At 59.4% G+C, this 13,102-nt stretch overlaps 6 protein-coding genes across 6 annotated transcripts; 3 read left to right on the top strand and 3 right to left on the bottom strand.

Annotated features, from left to right (window-relative positions):
- Positions 1 to 24: 24 nt before the first annotated feature.
- Positions 25 to 2,188, bottom strand: MYCTH_2118030 (uncharacterized protein; the record flags this gene model as incomplete). Its single annotated transcript, XM_003662724.1, has 3 exons — positions 25 to 1,347; positions 1,411 to 1,723; positions 1,803 to 2,188. The coding sequence occupies 3 exons, from the start codon at positions 2,186 to 2,188 to the stop codon at positions 25 to 27; spliced, it is 2,022 nt and encodes a 673-aa protein (XP_003662772.1).
- A 957-nt stretch (positions 2,189 to 3,145) lies between these two features.
- On the bottom strand, positions 3,146 to 3,686 carry MYCTH_2303780 (uncharacterized protein). Its single transcript, XM_003662725.1, has one exon. It carries the CDS (start codon positions 3,531 to 3,533, stop codon positions 3,240 to 3,242), a length of 294 nt encoding a protein of 97 aa, XP_003662773.1. The 5' UTR covers positions 3,534 to 3,686; the 3' UTR covers positions 3,146 to 3,239.
- Positions 3,687 to 3,816: 130 nt separating this feature from the next.
- Positions 3,817 to 7,286, top strand: MYCTH_2303781 (uncharacterized protein). Its single transcript, XM_003662726.1, has 5 exons — positions 3,817 to 4,924; positions 5,016 to 5,168; positions 5,237 to 5,351; positions 5,420 to 5,511; positions 5,572 to 7,286. Exons 1-5 carry the CDS (start codon positions 3,947 to 3,949, stop codon positions 7,120 to 7,122), a joined length of 2,889 nt encoding a protein of 962 aa, XP_003662774.1. The 5' UTR covers positions 3,817 to 3,946; the 3' UTR covers positions 7,123 to 7,286.
- A 1,175-nt stretch (positions 7,287 to 8,461) lies between these two features.
- On the top strand, positions 8,462 to 9,539 carry MYCTH_2109943 (uncharacterized protein; the record flags this gene model as incomplete). Its single annotated transcript, XM_003662727.1, has 3 exons — positions 8,462 to 8,512; positions 8,613 to 8,806; positions 8,870 to 9,539. The coding sequence occupies 3 exons, from the start codon at positions 8,462 to 8,464 to the stop codon at positions 9,537 to 9,539; spliced, it is 915 nt and encodes a 304-aa protein (XP_003662775.1).
- Positions 9,540 to 9,877: 338 nt separating this feature from the next.
- Positions 9,878 to 11,180, top strand: MYCTH_2126533 (uncharacterized protein; the record flags this gene model as incomplete). The annotated part of the gene is made up of 3 exons (XM_003662728.1): positions 9,878 to 9,952; positions 10,011 to 10,037; positions 10,107 to 11,180. 3 exons carry the CDS (start codon positions 9,878 to 9,880, stop codon positions 11,178 to 11,180), a joined length of 1,176 nt encoding a protein of 391 aa, XP_003662776.1.
- A 136-nt stretch (positions 11,181 to 11,316) lies between these two features.
- On the bottom strand, positions 11,317 to 12,394 carry MYCTH_2315082 (uncharacterized protein). The gene is made up of 5 exons (XM_003662729.1): positions 12,347 to 12,394; positions 12,122 to 12,236; positions 11,884 to 12,021; positions 11,665 to 11,824; positions 11,317 to 11,608 (listed from the first exon to the last, which is right to left on the bottom strand). Exons 1-5 carry the CDS (start codon positions 12,359 to 12,361, stop codon positions 11,524 to 11,526), a joined length of 513 nt encoding a protein of 170 aa, XP_003662777.1. The 5' UTR covers positions 12,362 to 12,394; the 3' UTR covers positions 11,317 to 11,523.
- Between the last annotated feature and the right edge of the window lie 708 nt (positions 12,395 to 13,102).

Raw genomic sequence — 13,102 nt, forward strand, 5'->3', positions numbered from 1 at the left:
TTCCCTGCGCGCAACAGCTTAGAGTCACCTCAGCGTAATCAAGGCCCCCACCACGTCGTCCAGTGCCTCCTCCAGCGCGCGGTCCCCCTTGACCTTCTCCTGCAGCTGATGGGCGATCCCCAGCACGGCGCTCGTCGAGTGGACGTACCTCTTCTGCACGCCGGGGTGGGTGTTGACGAGCAGGGTGGTGACGAGCTGCAGCACGGCGACCTGGCACTCCTCCGTGACGGGCGACTGCTTGGCCTCGGGCACGTCCCACGCCGCCACGTGCGTCACCAGGTCCATCCAGGCCTCCCTGGGGCCGGGCCGCTCCGTCTCGGCGAGCTGCATCAGCACCCGCACGATCTCGATCCCGCGCGCCGCCTCGTCCTCGTCGTCGGCCGCCGAGCTCGCCTGGAGGATGCCCTCCAGGTCCCCCACCAGCACCTCCCACCCGCCATTGCTCAGCACCGACTCGCGCCCCTTGCGGTCGGCCGCGACGCCCTCGAACGCGACCAGCACGGCCCGCCGGAAGTCCAGCCGTCTACCACGCTGTTGCTGCTGCTGCTGCTGCTGCCCATTCCCGCCGCCGCCGCCGCCGCCACCACCACCACCACCGCGGTTGCTGCCGCTCTCCCGGTACAGGTCGACGAGCATGTCGCAGAGCCCGCCGACCTCGCGGCGGAGCAGCTCGCCGTCGTCCTCGCGGGCCCAGAGGGCGAGCGCCCGCACGGCGGCCAGGACGAGCGGGTCGTCGGCGGCGACGTCGGTGCCGATCGAGTCCCACGCGAGCGTGAAGTGGGTCGCCCCGGTCGCCGGGGCCACCGCCGCGCCCGTGCGCGCTTCCGGGTGCAGGCCCATGGCGCCCGCCACGGAGGCGTCCCACCGGTCGCGCAGGTACTCGGTCGTGAGCGAGAGGGTCTCGGTGAGCGACTTGCGGAGGGAGAGGAGGCGGTCCGGGGAGATGGCGAGAGAGAAGGGAGCGGAAGAGGAATCCGGTGCGTCGAGGGCGCGGAGGAGGTAGCCGATGAAGTGGGAGATTACGTTGAAGGCCGAGGTCAGGCGGTATGCGGTGGGCGGGTATTCCGGCGTGTTGAGTTGGGAGAGGAGCGTGGGCAGGCTGGCGCGCAGGTCGACGAGGATGAGGTTGATCAGGAGGTAGGAGAACGGGCTGGAGCTGGAGGAGGACTTGCCGGCGGTATCCTGGTCGGCGAAGAGGAGTTGAGGGGCGTGGAAGGGATAGAGCTCGAGGAGGGCCGCCGAGAGGTTGGTGAAGGCGGCGCGGCCGGCGGAGGTGGGACGGCTCGCGACAAGATTGCGAATGAAAGTTCCGAGGTCTGGGAGCCACTTGGGATTGGATGGCAAAGCCTAACACCCATGATGAGTGAGCTGCCCGAGATGTCAAAGCTGACGTTCAAAGGGGTGACAAACCTCTGGGTTCAGTCTTGGCAGCAAATTTGCGAGGAAGCTGAGAAGGGTGACGGCATCGGTCCCCTTGAAGGATGCAACGAGGCTGCCGACGGTGCTGTCAATCTTGGATCTCAGGCTGCTCTTGTCTGTCGTCGCCGCCATGGCGGCATTGAGCCACGCAAACAAGAGGGTGTCCAGGGCAAGGGGCTGCTTAGCGGCGATCTCGGTCAGGGGAGCCAGGTCCTCCACCGCGGTGGTGAAGACACGGGCGCCATCTGGCCGGCTGACTAGGCTCACCAGGGCCTCGAGGGTCAGCCGTGTCGTCTCGTCAGAGCTGGCTCTTTGGTCAGTTCATCATGCCGCGGAAAACTAACACACAGGTACCCAAGTAATCAGCAGGAGGGAGCGCTCACCAGTGCACTAGACAGGCGACGAGCTGTGGTATCCTGTCGACCAGTTTAGGGTCCTGCTTTGCGCTCTCCGGGAGCAGGGCGGTAAAAGTATGAAGCACCGAGACGGCAAGGTCCAACATGTCATTGGACTCTTTCCGTGATTCATCTGACTGCTTCTGCTGCCCGATTCCGCTCTTGATCAGGCGTGCGAGGAACTTGGGCGGAATACTCGCCCAAAGATCGGTGATGACCTGCTCGTTCCTCAACTCCGGCGTGTTATCTAGCACTGACTTGAGCAAGGCGAGGCCGACAAAGCGCGATGTGTCGTCCTTTGCGCTTAGCAGCGTTTGGATTTTCTGCACCGACGCCGCCCGATCCTCGGTGGGAGGAGGGTTACTCGTGCTCATTTTTAGGCCTCTTGTTTCATAGGCATCAAAAGTATGTGGACTCGAGGGCTCTATTTTTTTTCTTTTCTTATTCGATTGAAGCTGGCCTCATTCATTGCAGGTTATTGCCACAACGGTTGAATGTAGAGTGCTTGAAGTCACCTCAGATATGTTAAGGTACCTTTCAGGGTTACCTTGATAGAATGCTTCTGCAGGTTTCGCTGTTCAGGGCAGGTACCTTACATCATGTGGGGCCACAGCGGCCACTGTGAGCGGGTCAGACACCCGACGACTGACTGTTCCTCGAGTCTCCAGCTGCTGGATTAATGGATTATTTGTTTGGTAGCCTTCGCCCTCATCTGTTGTTTTGCCCAATTAACGCCGCCCGTCTAACCATCAACTACGGTACCCAACCTGTGTTGCCAGAAACTGTTCTGCCAAACGGAACACTCCTGTCTAGACGATCGAGGTAATTGAGGGCTTGGAATCCGTGAACTTCCCAAGAGTTCCCGGCCTCTGTAAGTGTTTGTGTGTGTGTGTGTGTGTGTGTTGTCGATGGCGGCCGATATGGCCGGAAAGACACGCCACTGCAGCTCCTGTATCAGGTTGATGGCTCTCACCCGGTCGCGACCTTCAACAACTCACAGCACCCCATCACTTCCAGCCTAGCCATCAGGGACACAGGAGCATAAACGGATTAAGCACTTTATGGGTGCCAAAACGCCTTGTGTTGGCCATTGCGATGACAGCCAGCATGATGGAGACGGCGCCGAAGGCCGCCAGCGATGCGACGCAGCGGAAGTTAGTCGCAGAAGCACCGAGAGCATTTTTGTCGCTCGCAATCTCCTCGGCGTTTATGTACTCCACCCGTCCAACATCGGATGATGATGGCCTTTAGGTGTTGTGACAACCCAGGTCACCATGAATGACATTACGGGAATGGATATACCGGACGGCGTCGGCGGCTTGTTTGAGCCAAAACTGGGCACCAGATCGGTCAGCCTTCGCAAGTGACACAAGTAAAGATCATGATAGAGGGTTTTTTTCCCACCCTACTCGTAGGCCGTTCGAGTCACCGGCGAATAGACTTGTCCAGGGTTCCATTCCTGTGGTGTTGAAGGAGCAAACCACGCTGTGTCCGCTCGATTGAATGAATTAAGACCTCGCCGTAGTACTGGAGAATGCGTGTGTGCTGGCCAAGGCGCTCGTAAACCTCCTTTTCTCGTTCATGATGCTGATGGGTATTATTTGATGCAATTTTTATGGCGTAGTCGGAATTCTTGATCAGGCCAATCTGGGCGAACGACCTTTTTCCAATGCCGTCGACATCGGCAATGTCGATATGACGAGGCACGGGCTCATCCATCGTCCCCCGTAGTGGATTGTGCTTCGAGTCTGGAATTGACGATGTACCTACCTACTCAGGGACTTACACGTAACAATATCGCATTGGAAGGTGAAGATCGTACTGCTTCCTTCAGGTATTTGGTGGCCTGACCAAACCCCTCCTACCTTGTAAGGTACATACATACGTTAGTAAGTGTACTGTAATCCGTACAGATTAACTACTGTAACTCCAGACTTGGACACCTATGCACGGGCCATCTAACTCAGCCCCAGCGTGCGATAAGATAACGACGGCGGCAGCTCGCAACAACAACGACTTGAGCGTCGAGATCCAAAATCGGGGAGTCGTCAGCAGAGCCTCAAAGCGGCGCCATCGGGAGCTGGCACTTACAGAACGTCGATGATAATGGCAGATATACAACCTCACCCAGCATGGCCCCAACGAACGCAATGAACAACTGGGCGTCGAGTGCGGGACCCTCGAACTCTCGACCAAGTCGAACGTCGGAGGATCGCGGCCATGGCAATGCCCACAGCAGGCCGTACGAGCACGGGGACGACGAGTCGGACGAGTTGGACCTCCTGGGCGACGATCCGGACCCTAGCAATGCCGCCGCTGCCGACGACGGCGACCCGACCGCCATCCTGCGGGACGACCCCCTCCAGACCGACCTCTCCTCCCCGCTCACCTTCAAACGCAGGCAGAAACAATCCCACTTCCTCTCCCAACCCGGCCGTATCCTCAACAGGCTCGTCGGCCGTCACTATTTTTCTTCTTCTCCCCGAAACAGCCAGGACCTCCCCCGACCCCTCCCCCGGACAACAAGACCAGCGACACCGGGGACGACGACCGACCCGTCCGTCAACCTCAACCTGAACACCCTCCTCCCGTCGAACGACAATCCCGACCAGACGGCCGCCCCCCACTACAAAGACCTGGCCTCTGCCCACCCGCACCACCCACACGACTGGTACGCCGAGGGGCCCGGCCGGCGCGTCGGCTACGAGGACCTGACGGCCATCGACTGGATCTTCGAGTACACGAAGGAGCGGCAGCGGCAGCGGGCCCTGCGCGCCCGCACCGCCGCGCTGCACGTCCCGCTGCTGGGCCACCTGCAGCGCCTGCTCGACGCCAGCCAGGTCTGGGTCGTGTTGCTGCTGTCCGGGGTCGCCGTCGGCGCGCTGGCCGCCGCCATCGACGTGGCCACCGACTGGCTGGGCGACGTCAAGTACGGCTTCTGCAGCGGCGACGTCGACGGCGGCCGCTTCTACCTCGGCCGCACCGCCTGCTGCCTCGGCTACGACGAGGGCAGCCAGTGCCGCGGCTGGAGGAGGTGGGGGCAGGTTTTGGGCGCCCGCGAGGGGGGCGCGACCTGGTTCGCCGAGGGGGCCGTCTACTTGTGTTTGGCGGTAGGCCCTTTCCTTTTTTTTTTTTTTTTTTTTTTTTTTTTTGTATTTTGCAAAGTATGGTGGAGGTCGGAGAGGCTTACGTAAAGCACAGGTCACCTTTGCCCTCTCGTCGGCGGTCTTGGTCAAGGAGTATGGCATCTACGCGAGACACAGCGGGATACCGGAGATCAAGACGGTGCTGGGGGGGTTCGTGATCAGGAGGTTCCTAGGGGTATGGACCTTGATCACCAAGTCGCTGGGTCTGGTAGGTTTTGCGGTTTTCTTCTTTTCCAAAATTGCTCTACCTGGGGCTGGATACTGACCTGACAAAAGGTTCTGGCTGTGGCATCTGGCATGTGGCTAGGAAAGGAGGGACCGTTGGTGCACGTCGCTTGTTGCTGTGCCAACATCTTTACCAAGCTGTTTCCCAGCATTAACAATAATGAAGGTCAGTTCGTTTCGCTCGCCCGTTGTGACGGATGGTGGGACAGACACGGTTGACTAACCCCGACACAGCGCGGAAGCGAGAGGTGCTGTCCGCGGCTGCGGCCTCTGGCATCTCCGTCGCCTTTGGCTCGCCCATCGGCGGCGTCTTGTTCTCTCTCGAGGTGAGATGGTGTTATTCAAACATCTCCGGTTACCGCACGTGCACGTGCTGATTCAAGCAGCAACTCTCCTACTACTTCCCCGACAAGACGATGTGGCAAAGCTTTGTGTGTGCCATGACGGCCGCCATGGTGCTGCAGGCATTTGACCCCTTCCGGTCCGGGAAGCTTGTCTTGTACCAGGTGACGTACACTTCCAACTGGCACGGCTTCGAGCTCGTCCCATTCGTACTGCTGGGCGTCCTCGGAGGCGTCTACGGCGGGCTGTTCATAAAGGCCAACATGGCGGTTGCGAGGTGGAGGAAGTCCACCCCGTGGTTGCCTGGGCCTGTAGCACAGGTCGTCATCGTAGCCATCCTCACTGCCCTCATCAACTACCCCAACCGCTATATGCGGTCACAGAACTCCGAGCTGGTGTCGGATCTCTTCTCCCAATGTTCCGAGATGCTTGACGACCAATTCGGGCTATGCAAGACCGGCGCCGCTTCCGCCGCCAACATTCTCCTGCTGCTCCTCGCCGCGATCCTAAGCTTTGGCCTCGCGGCCGTCACATTCGGCCTGCAGATTCCCGCCGGCATCATCCTGCCGTCCATGGCCATCGGCGCTCTCACGGGGCGCGCCGTCGGCATCATCATGGAGATCTGGCAAACCAACCACCCCAAATTCATCGCCTTCCACTCCTGCGAGCCCGACATCCCCTGCATCACCCCGGGCACCTACGCCATCATCGGTGCTGCTGCCGCGCTGGCCGGCGTCACTCGCTTGACCGTCTCCATCGTGGTCATCATGTTCGAGCTTACCGGCGCGCTCACGTACGTGCTCCCCATCATGATCGCCGTCATGATCTCCAAATGGGTCGGCGACGCCTTCTCGCGGCGAGGCATCTACGAGTCGTGGATCCACTTCGACGAGTACCCCTTCCTCGACCTGTCGGAGGAGACGACGCCGATCCCGGACATGCCGGCGTCCCAGATCATGACCCGGGTCGAGGACCTCGTCGTGCTCACGGCCACGGGCCACACCATCGCCTCCCTGTCGTCCATCCTCGACGCGCACCCCTACCGCGGGTTTCCCGTCGTCTCGGACCCGCGCGACGCCATCCTGCTCGGCTACATCTCCCGCGCCGAGCTGGCCTACACCCTGCACGCGGCCACCCGCCCGCCGCGCTCGCTGCCCCCGGAGACGGAGGCCTTCTTCGCGCATCAGCCGATGGCGGACCCCCGCACGACGCTGGACCTGCGGCCGTGGATGGACCAGACCCCGCTGACGCTGCCGAGCGGGTGCCGGCTGCAGCTGGCCGTGAGCTACTTCCAGAAGCTCGGACTGCGCTACGTGCTGTTTGTGGACCGCGGCGTGCTGCAGGGGCTGCTCACCAAGAAGGACGTCTGGTACGTCCTCAACGGGGCCGAGGAGACCAGGCGGACGAGCGGGACGGCGGGCGCGGGGGACGGCGGCGTGGGTGCGGGTCGCGGCGGAGCGCACCTGGGCCTGGCGAGGGAGCATGGGGAGACGGAAGAGGAGGGAGAGGAGAGCGCGGGCTTGCTGAGGGCCGTCGGGCTGGCGGAGGAGACGGGACTGGCCAGCCCTGGAGTGGATAGGGGAAGCATATTATAGAGAGAGTGGCTGGCGTGATGCTTTTTGGCCGTTTCATCTTTGGCCCGCTTCACTTTGGACGAAGCAGATAGATCCATAAATAATACCCGAGGCGCAGCGCAATACCTCGCAAGCTTGGCCCAATGATCATCGCACCCTTTTGCCTGCACATCCTCCGCAACCTTATCAGCGGCGGGCTCTTGGCTGTACTACAAAGCAGAGTCGCTCATGATTTTGGAATGTTTCCGAGAATCGGACTATGTAGGGCCCCGACGACGGCGAGCATGATCTTCAAAATGCCACTTCCCCCCCTCCCCCCGGCCCCCCGCGGAGGAGTTGCAGTTCCCGTAGATTTCGGTGCCGCCGTTTCGCCGGCTTCCAGCTGCCCGCCGTCCGCTTTTTTCGTTTGGATGGTCAATGAATCCTTTGGCGATGTGTTTCTTGCCCTGTTCGTTGCATAAGCGTGCATAGCCCGTCACCGGAGGCGTAGATCGTGGTGTACGTGAAGAATTGGTGAGAACCGTCCGCTCTCCAAGACACCGCCGCGCGGATATGGAGAGGTGGAATCTTCAGCGTGGGGTGCCTGGGGGATGACCTCCCCCTTTATGTTCTGCAGCGCAGCGCTCGAGCTGCTACTGTCCTCTTCCACGCCCAGGGCCACATCGCCTTTGAACTACTAACCGCACCTTCTTTGACACATTGTGCCCATAAGGCAGGCTCGAGGCCTCCAGGACTGGTCGCGGTATTGGCTATGTAGTAAGCCTAGCCGTGACGGGGCCTTCGTTGAGTGCAATGACTTATCTCACTTGCCGCACTCGCCGAGCGAGCAAAAAAAGGAAACTCCGCTTGTGTCTCTTGCTCGGCTGTTTGCATACTACCTGCTCTCTTGGAGGGATGACTCGAACCTTCTTTGCTGGGTAGGTGCCTTGGAAGTAACGCTCCATCCTCCATCAGACTCACCAACATTCATCTCATTTCTCGCAACCACCTTCGCTTGACTGGCTGCCTGCTGTGCTCGTATCCTTTCGACTGGTGTGTATTACGATGGCATGAGAGATACGGTAGGCACCGATGCTGGGTCCGGTCCTCCTTCCGGTTTACTCCTGACCGAAGCCTTTGAGAGCGGGACTCATACGCTGGGTCTCCCTTTCTGCTTCCTCGGTGTGGTACGGTTGGATTGACACAATTCCCCCATCTTCATCATCCTCGACTTCGTATATACGCGGGCCAAAGAGAGCGAGCGAGGTCTTTCGTGTGTCTCCTCTGTTCCAAACTTTTGCTCAATCGCATCGCAAACAAACCTATGTATCGATAGCCATCTTCTTGAGGCAATTGCTGTAGTCTTCAGCAAGCAATCACCATGTCCGTTCGGCAGGCGGCGGTGGGCTCCTTGCTCGCCTTCCCCTACGAAGTAGGCAGGGTCCTTACTCTCCGGCGCAGCGCTGTATCCCTCGGAGAGGACGGCGACAGAAGCTCAGGTGATCCGGGTCCGAATAAAGCAGTTGCAACAGCCGTGGACGCTTTCCTGTGGCATGGTTGTTGAGATTCTAGACGGCGCCTCTGATCTCAGAAGTCGGACCGCCCAAACAGCGGTCAGCGCCGATGGCACACAAACCGCGTTCCTGAAGCTCTACGATTGGCGATACGCAACACAGCTCCGTGACGACAAAGAAATGGGTCCATGGGCGCAAGTGTGTGCCGCAGCGTATGCACAGCTCGTGATTGGATGGCCGTGAAGAGCTAGGGAAGTTTCTACGCCGGCTCGAAGAGGACGAGAGCCATTTTCGAGTCGAGACGGAGGACGGCTGGGACGCCGGCCAAAACGAGGCTTTCTGGCCTACCAATCGCGGGCCATGTATCGCTCCGAAACGAGCGTCTACGGACGGCTCGAGGAAAACTGCAGGGGAGAGCCTTTGGCGTCCCGTCTCGTCGCGGCCGTTGAGTTGGACATGGCACCCCCGGAGCTCGAGGATCACTGCCGGGAACACTTCCAAGTCAAGGGGATCCTGCTGGAATACATCGCCAATGGCTTTGGCTTTACCCTGTCAGAGCTCAGCTTTCGCGCACCGCCAGAGAGCTGGCAGGTCGTCGTCGAACAAGCCGTGAAGATCGCGCGGGCGCTGGGAGACTACGGCGTGCTAAACAAGGACGTACGACCCAACAACTTCATGGTAAGACCTCGGCGCGGGAGCCACGGTGGCGACGCGGATGGTGGGCCGTCAGGAGAGTACCGTGTCTTCGTGATCGATTTCGGCCAGAGCCGGCTCCACCGCGACGACGAGTCTGACCTTGACTGGGGGCGCGCAAAGTGGCGGCAAGACGAGGAAGGCGCGGTTGGGCTGGTCATGCAGAACCGGCTGCGGATGCTAGGCAAGGAAATCATGTACACCCCATCGCAACGCTATCGCGTGTTCGCCGAAAGGGAGAACGATGAATGACGGAAATCAACGACCGGGCGCTTGCTACCTCGACTACATAGTATTCACCCAGAGCGAATAAGCCACGAGTTGGACGAGCAGTGATAGCAGCGATCGTATCGGTGACCCACAGTGTGACTAGTGAACATACCGTCGTTAATGTAACCTGACCAGGTTAGGCCGTGTTTCAATTGACCCTTGTCGCCTTGTTGCCATCCACCGCCCATCAATTCACCTCGCTCGGCTTGCTCAAAAGCCGCAGAGGCAGTTACCACCGTCAAGCTTGGTCAGTTCAGAGGTGGTGCTTTTTAGGTCCGTTAGGTGCTAGCGACTTCAGAGAGCGATATCTTGCTTTTGACATGTCAAATTACAAGGAGATACTCAAAAAAGGGTGGCACCCCGAAAAAGATGGCACGACGCTCAAAGGGCAAGTGGTACGGTACCTTAACTCTGATGGCTTGTTCAAGGTTCTTGCACTAATTTCGTGCTTAGAAGAGTCTCATTGGTCGTGGTGACGACGTAGGTTCCCAGCTGTTGTCATGAATCATCCCTGCCAGTTGCAAGTTTATTGACTGAGAAACACAACAGAACACTCGCCGCAGCTATCATGTCGCAACGCCCCTAAACTCACTGCGTGACCCGGCAAGCTTCGGCCCGCCGCCCAAGAGGAACTCCAACGTCGTCATCGGAGCAACTAGCCCGGCAACCTCCTCATCATCATCACCCGCTTCTCAGACCGGCCCGGCGGTCGCCCCACGAACAGCGGCAGCGCCGGAGCCCGCATCAGAGGAACCGCCGCCGCAGCCCAACCCGTGGCGTCTCGACACGACCGGTCTCTCCACAGCACATCTCCCCCCGCCTCCGACGCGGAAAGACGGGACAGACGGGCGCTCACCACCAGCACCACCACCAGCACCAGGAGGCGGAGGGGCTAAAGCACCCCCGAGTCTCCCTCCACGCCTGCCTCCAAGGTCAGGCACTGCATCCCCAGCAACTCCGTCTCCGCCACTACCGCCAAAGCCACAGGCCTCAGCAACAACTACAACATCATCATCAACACCATCCCCAGCCCTTCCAGCCCGGCCACAAGCTTCATCCCCAACCACGGGCCCAGCCCAGGGTTACCTCAACCAGTCAGCCGTAAACCGCCTCGGGGCAGCAGGGATCTCCGTTCCCGGCCTCGGCATTACCCCTTCCTACCCAAACACCTCATCGTCAACAGCAGCAGCAGCGCCCACCCAGGCACCCGCCACGGCCAGCCCCCCGAAACCGCCGCGGCCGCAACCGTCGCACATGAGCGAGCTGCAATCCCGCTTCGGCCAGCTCAGAACCACCGCCGACAACGCTGAGCGGCACGGGGAGCAGATCGCTGGGGCCTCGAGGGCGGTCGGGGCCCTGCAGCAGCAGCAGCAGCAGTTTGGGGGTGGAGCGGCGGCGGCTGCCGGAGGAGGTGGTCCTTCCGGCCTCGCGGCCGTAGCGGGGAAAAAGAAACCGCCGCCGCCGCCGCCGAAAAAGAAGGATATTCAGATACCGGGTTTTGGCGCCCCGGGACAGAAGCAGGAGCAGGGACGGGAACTGGACCATAATAAGCGGGGGATTGGGGGTGGTGGCCAAGACGACGAACCGCCGCCCATTCCTCTGGCGACCAAACCGCAATTTTGAGTTTCTGGGGGAGGGGAAGGATTCTACAGCGGATGGATATAGTGATTGGTGGTCAGGGCTACGACTATAATATGGCATGTCGTTGGTCACATGCAGCACTGCCACATCAACTGGGAAGGGATAGAGAGAGAAAGAGCGGGCGGGGGAGAATTTCGTATTGTCTCTTCTCGTTGGGCCAAGGCCACCAAGCCTTCAATTGGCGCGGCACCTGTGCGGAAGACTCGTGATGGCTCCCGCTGCGATTCCACTGTGCAAACCGTAGTATTTCTGGCGTGGGCAAAGAGGCGGAGCACCGAGGTTTTTAGGGGGCGGATGGTAGGTAAACAAGGACTTTGCCAATCCCTTACACCTTCTCCTCCTTGAGGCCGTGCTTCCAGTAGGTGAAATACGGCGTGGTACCGTCCTCGCGGTAGTTGAGGAGAACGACCCTGCCGAGATTTAGTATCGCCAGCTATTCGGGTAAGGATGGAAGAAAGGTACTTACATGCCGTCGATGTTCATGGACTCTCCAGTGAAGAACTCGTAGTCCTTGAAGTTGGCAACGATCTTCTTGGCATAAGCGCTGGCCTTGGACTCGAAGTCCTTGACCTCCTCCTCCGACTTGCCGGCCTCTTGGAGCTTGGTCTTGACCGTCTTCATGTAGCCTACGGCGCGCGTCCCGGTTAGCAGTATTCTGGCAAACCCATCGAGGAATGCCATTTACCCTTCAGGTGGGTCAGGTATGACTTCTTGTCGAACGAGGTCGACTGGAGGAGGTGAGAGTGGACAACGTTGATAACCCTCTCTTCGCCGTCCTCGACACCCTCGTCCTGCTCCTCGGCGCTAGGGTTGGCACCAATGTCTGACCAACACCAGCCGTATTAGCTACCTGTCGACAGTTGTTTCGACCACCTCCCCACGCGGGTCGCAAGGCCGTGAGCCTAGGACCGGGTCGTACGCACCAACATCGGCGCCTTTCTTGACGGTGATAAAGGCGCCATCAACCTCATAGACGACGCCGTCAACTTCCTTGACGTCGAACGAGTCCGAGAAGAGCTCGTCGCCGGAAATGATGTCCTAGCCGCGAATCTCGCGTCAGTCGAGCTTGTTTTGAGATACACATGGTTTCCGGCGGCTTTGTTGCCGCTAGCTTGTCGCCCGCTTTTCGGGGGAATCTTCTGACTTACCTTGTAAATAATCATCTTGAATATCTGGTCTGTCTGATCTGGTGATAGGGCAAAGATCGACTGGACGAGGCGGCCGCAAGAGCAGGTGGGCTGGAAAAAAAATTGAGCGGGGGGCCAAAGAGGGATGAGCAGGGAGGGGTAGGCGGGGCACTGATTCACACTGCAAAGCCATGGGGGGGGAAAGGTTACGGAGTAGGCAAACTGTGCGCCCCGCCCAGATTCACCAAACGGCTGCACGAAACTGGAATCGAGCCAGGGCAAAAGACCACACAAATCCGTGGCGCCCAGGCTATCTATCTGTCGTAGCAGCTCAAGTCAAGCGATCGTGGTGTAGCAATGTAATGTTCGTGACTTGTCTTCATGCCACTGCTATTTTTCCTCTTGTTCACCATTGTCTGAATTGGAGATGGCTGAACCTTTACGAAGTGGCAAGGGCACAGGGTGTCTGAAAGGGGTTGTGCTCCCTACAGGTGTGCGCCGTATACTACAGTCGCTCTAATAACGCGAATTTTGCATCCTTGAGTTAGTTATTAGCCACGGTACGGAGTACGTACAGATGCAGGAATTGAACTGTTCCAAGCCTGGTGCTGCTTGGCTTATCAGATCTAACCCTAACCCGGCACGTTGATCCTTGGTGGGGCGGGTACGCCGAGGGCCGCAAACTTCCCGCAGCTGACGGGAGGATGCCGGTCGTTCCTGCCAAGACACCACTGACCGAATTACCCTTCAGGAGAGAAGCCCAGAAGGGGTACGCTG

The sequence above is a fragment of the Thermothelomyces thermophilus genome, chromosome 3 (genome assembly GCF_000226095.1).
Source record: "Thermothelomyces thermophilus ATCC 42464 chromosome 3, complete sequence".
Classification (NCBI taxonomy): Eukaryota; Fungi; Ascomycota; class Sordariomycetes; order Sordariales; family Chaetomiaceae; genus Thermothelomyces; species Thermothelomyces thermophilus.

What these genes read in the sequence shown, in the direction of transcription:
- MYCTH_2303780 (XM_003662725.1), bottom strand. Translation starts at nt 3,533, where the DNA reads ATGGATGAGCCCGTGCCTCGTCATATCGACATTGCCGATGTCGACGGC.
- MYCTH_2303781 (XM_003662726.1), top strand. Translation starts at nt 3,947, where the DNA reads ATGGCCCCAACGAACGCAATGAACAACTGGGCGTCGAGTGCGGGACCC. An exon ending in CCGTCTACTTGTGTTTGGCG is followed by an intron (nt 4,925 to 5,015) that starts GTAGGCCCTTTC and finishes CGTAAAGCACAG; the next exon opens with GTCACCTTTGCCCTCTCGTC. An exon ending in CAGCATTAACAATAATGAAG is followed by an intron (nt 5,352 to 5,419) that starts GTCAGTTCGTTT and finishes ACCCCGACACAG; the next exon opens with CGCGGAAGCGAGAGGTGCTG.
- MYCTH_2315082 (XM_003662729.1), bottom strand. An exon ending in CAAGAAAGGCGCCGATGTTG is followed by an intron (nt 12,022 to 12,121) that starts GTGCGTACGACC and finishes GGTGTTGGTCAG; the next exon opens with ACATTGGTGCCAACCCTAGC. An exon ending in TCCATGAACATCGACGGCAT is followed by an intron (nt 11,609 to 11,664) that starts GTAAGTACCTTT and finishes AAATCTCGGCAG; the next exon opens with GGTCGTTCTCCTCAACTACC.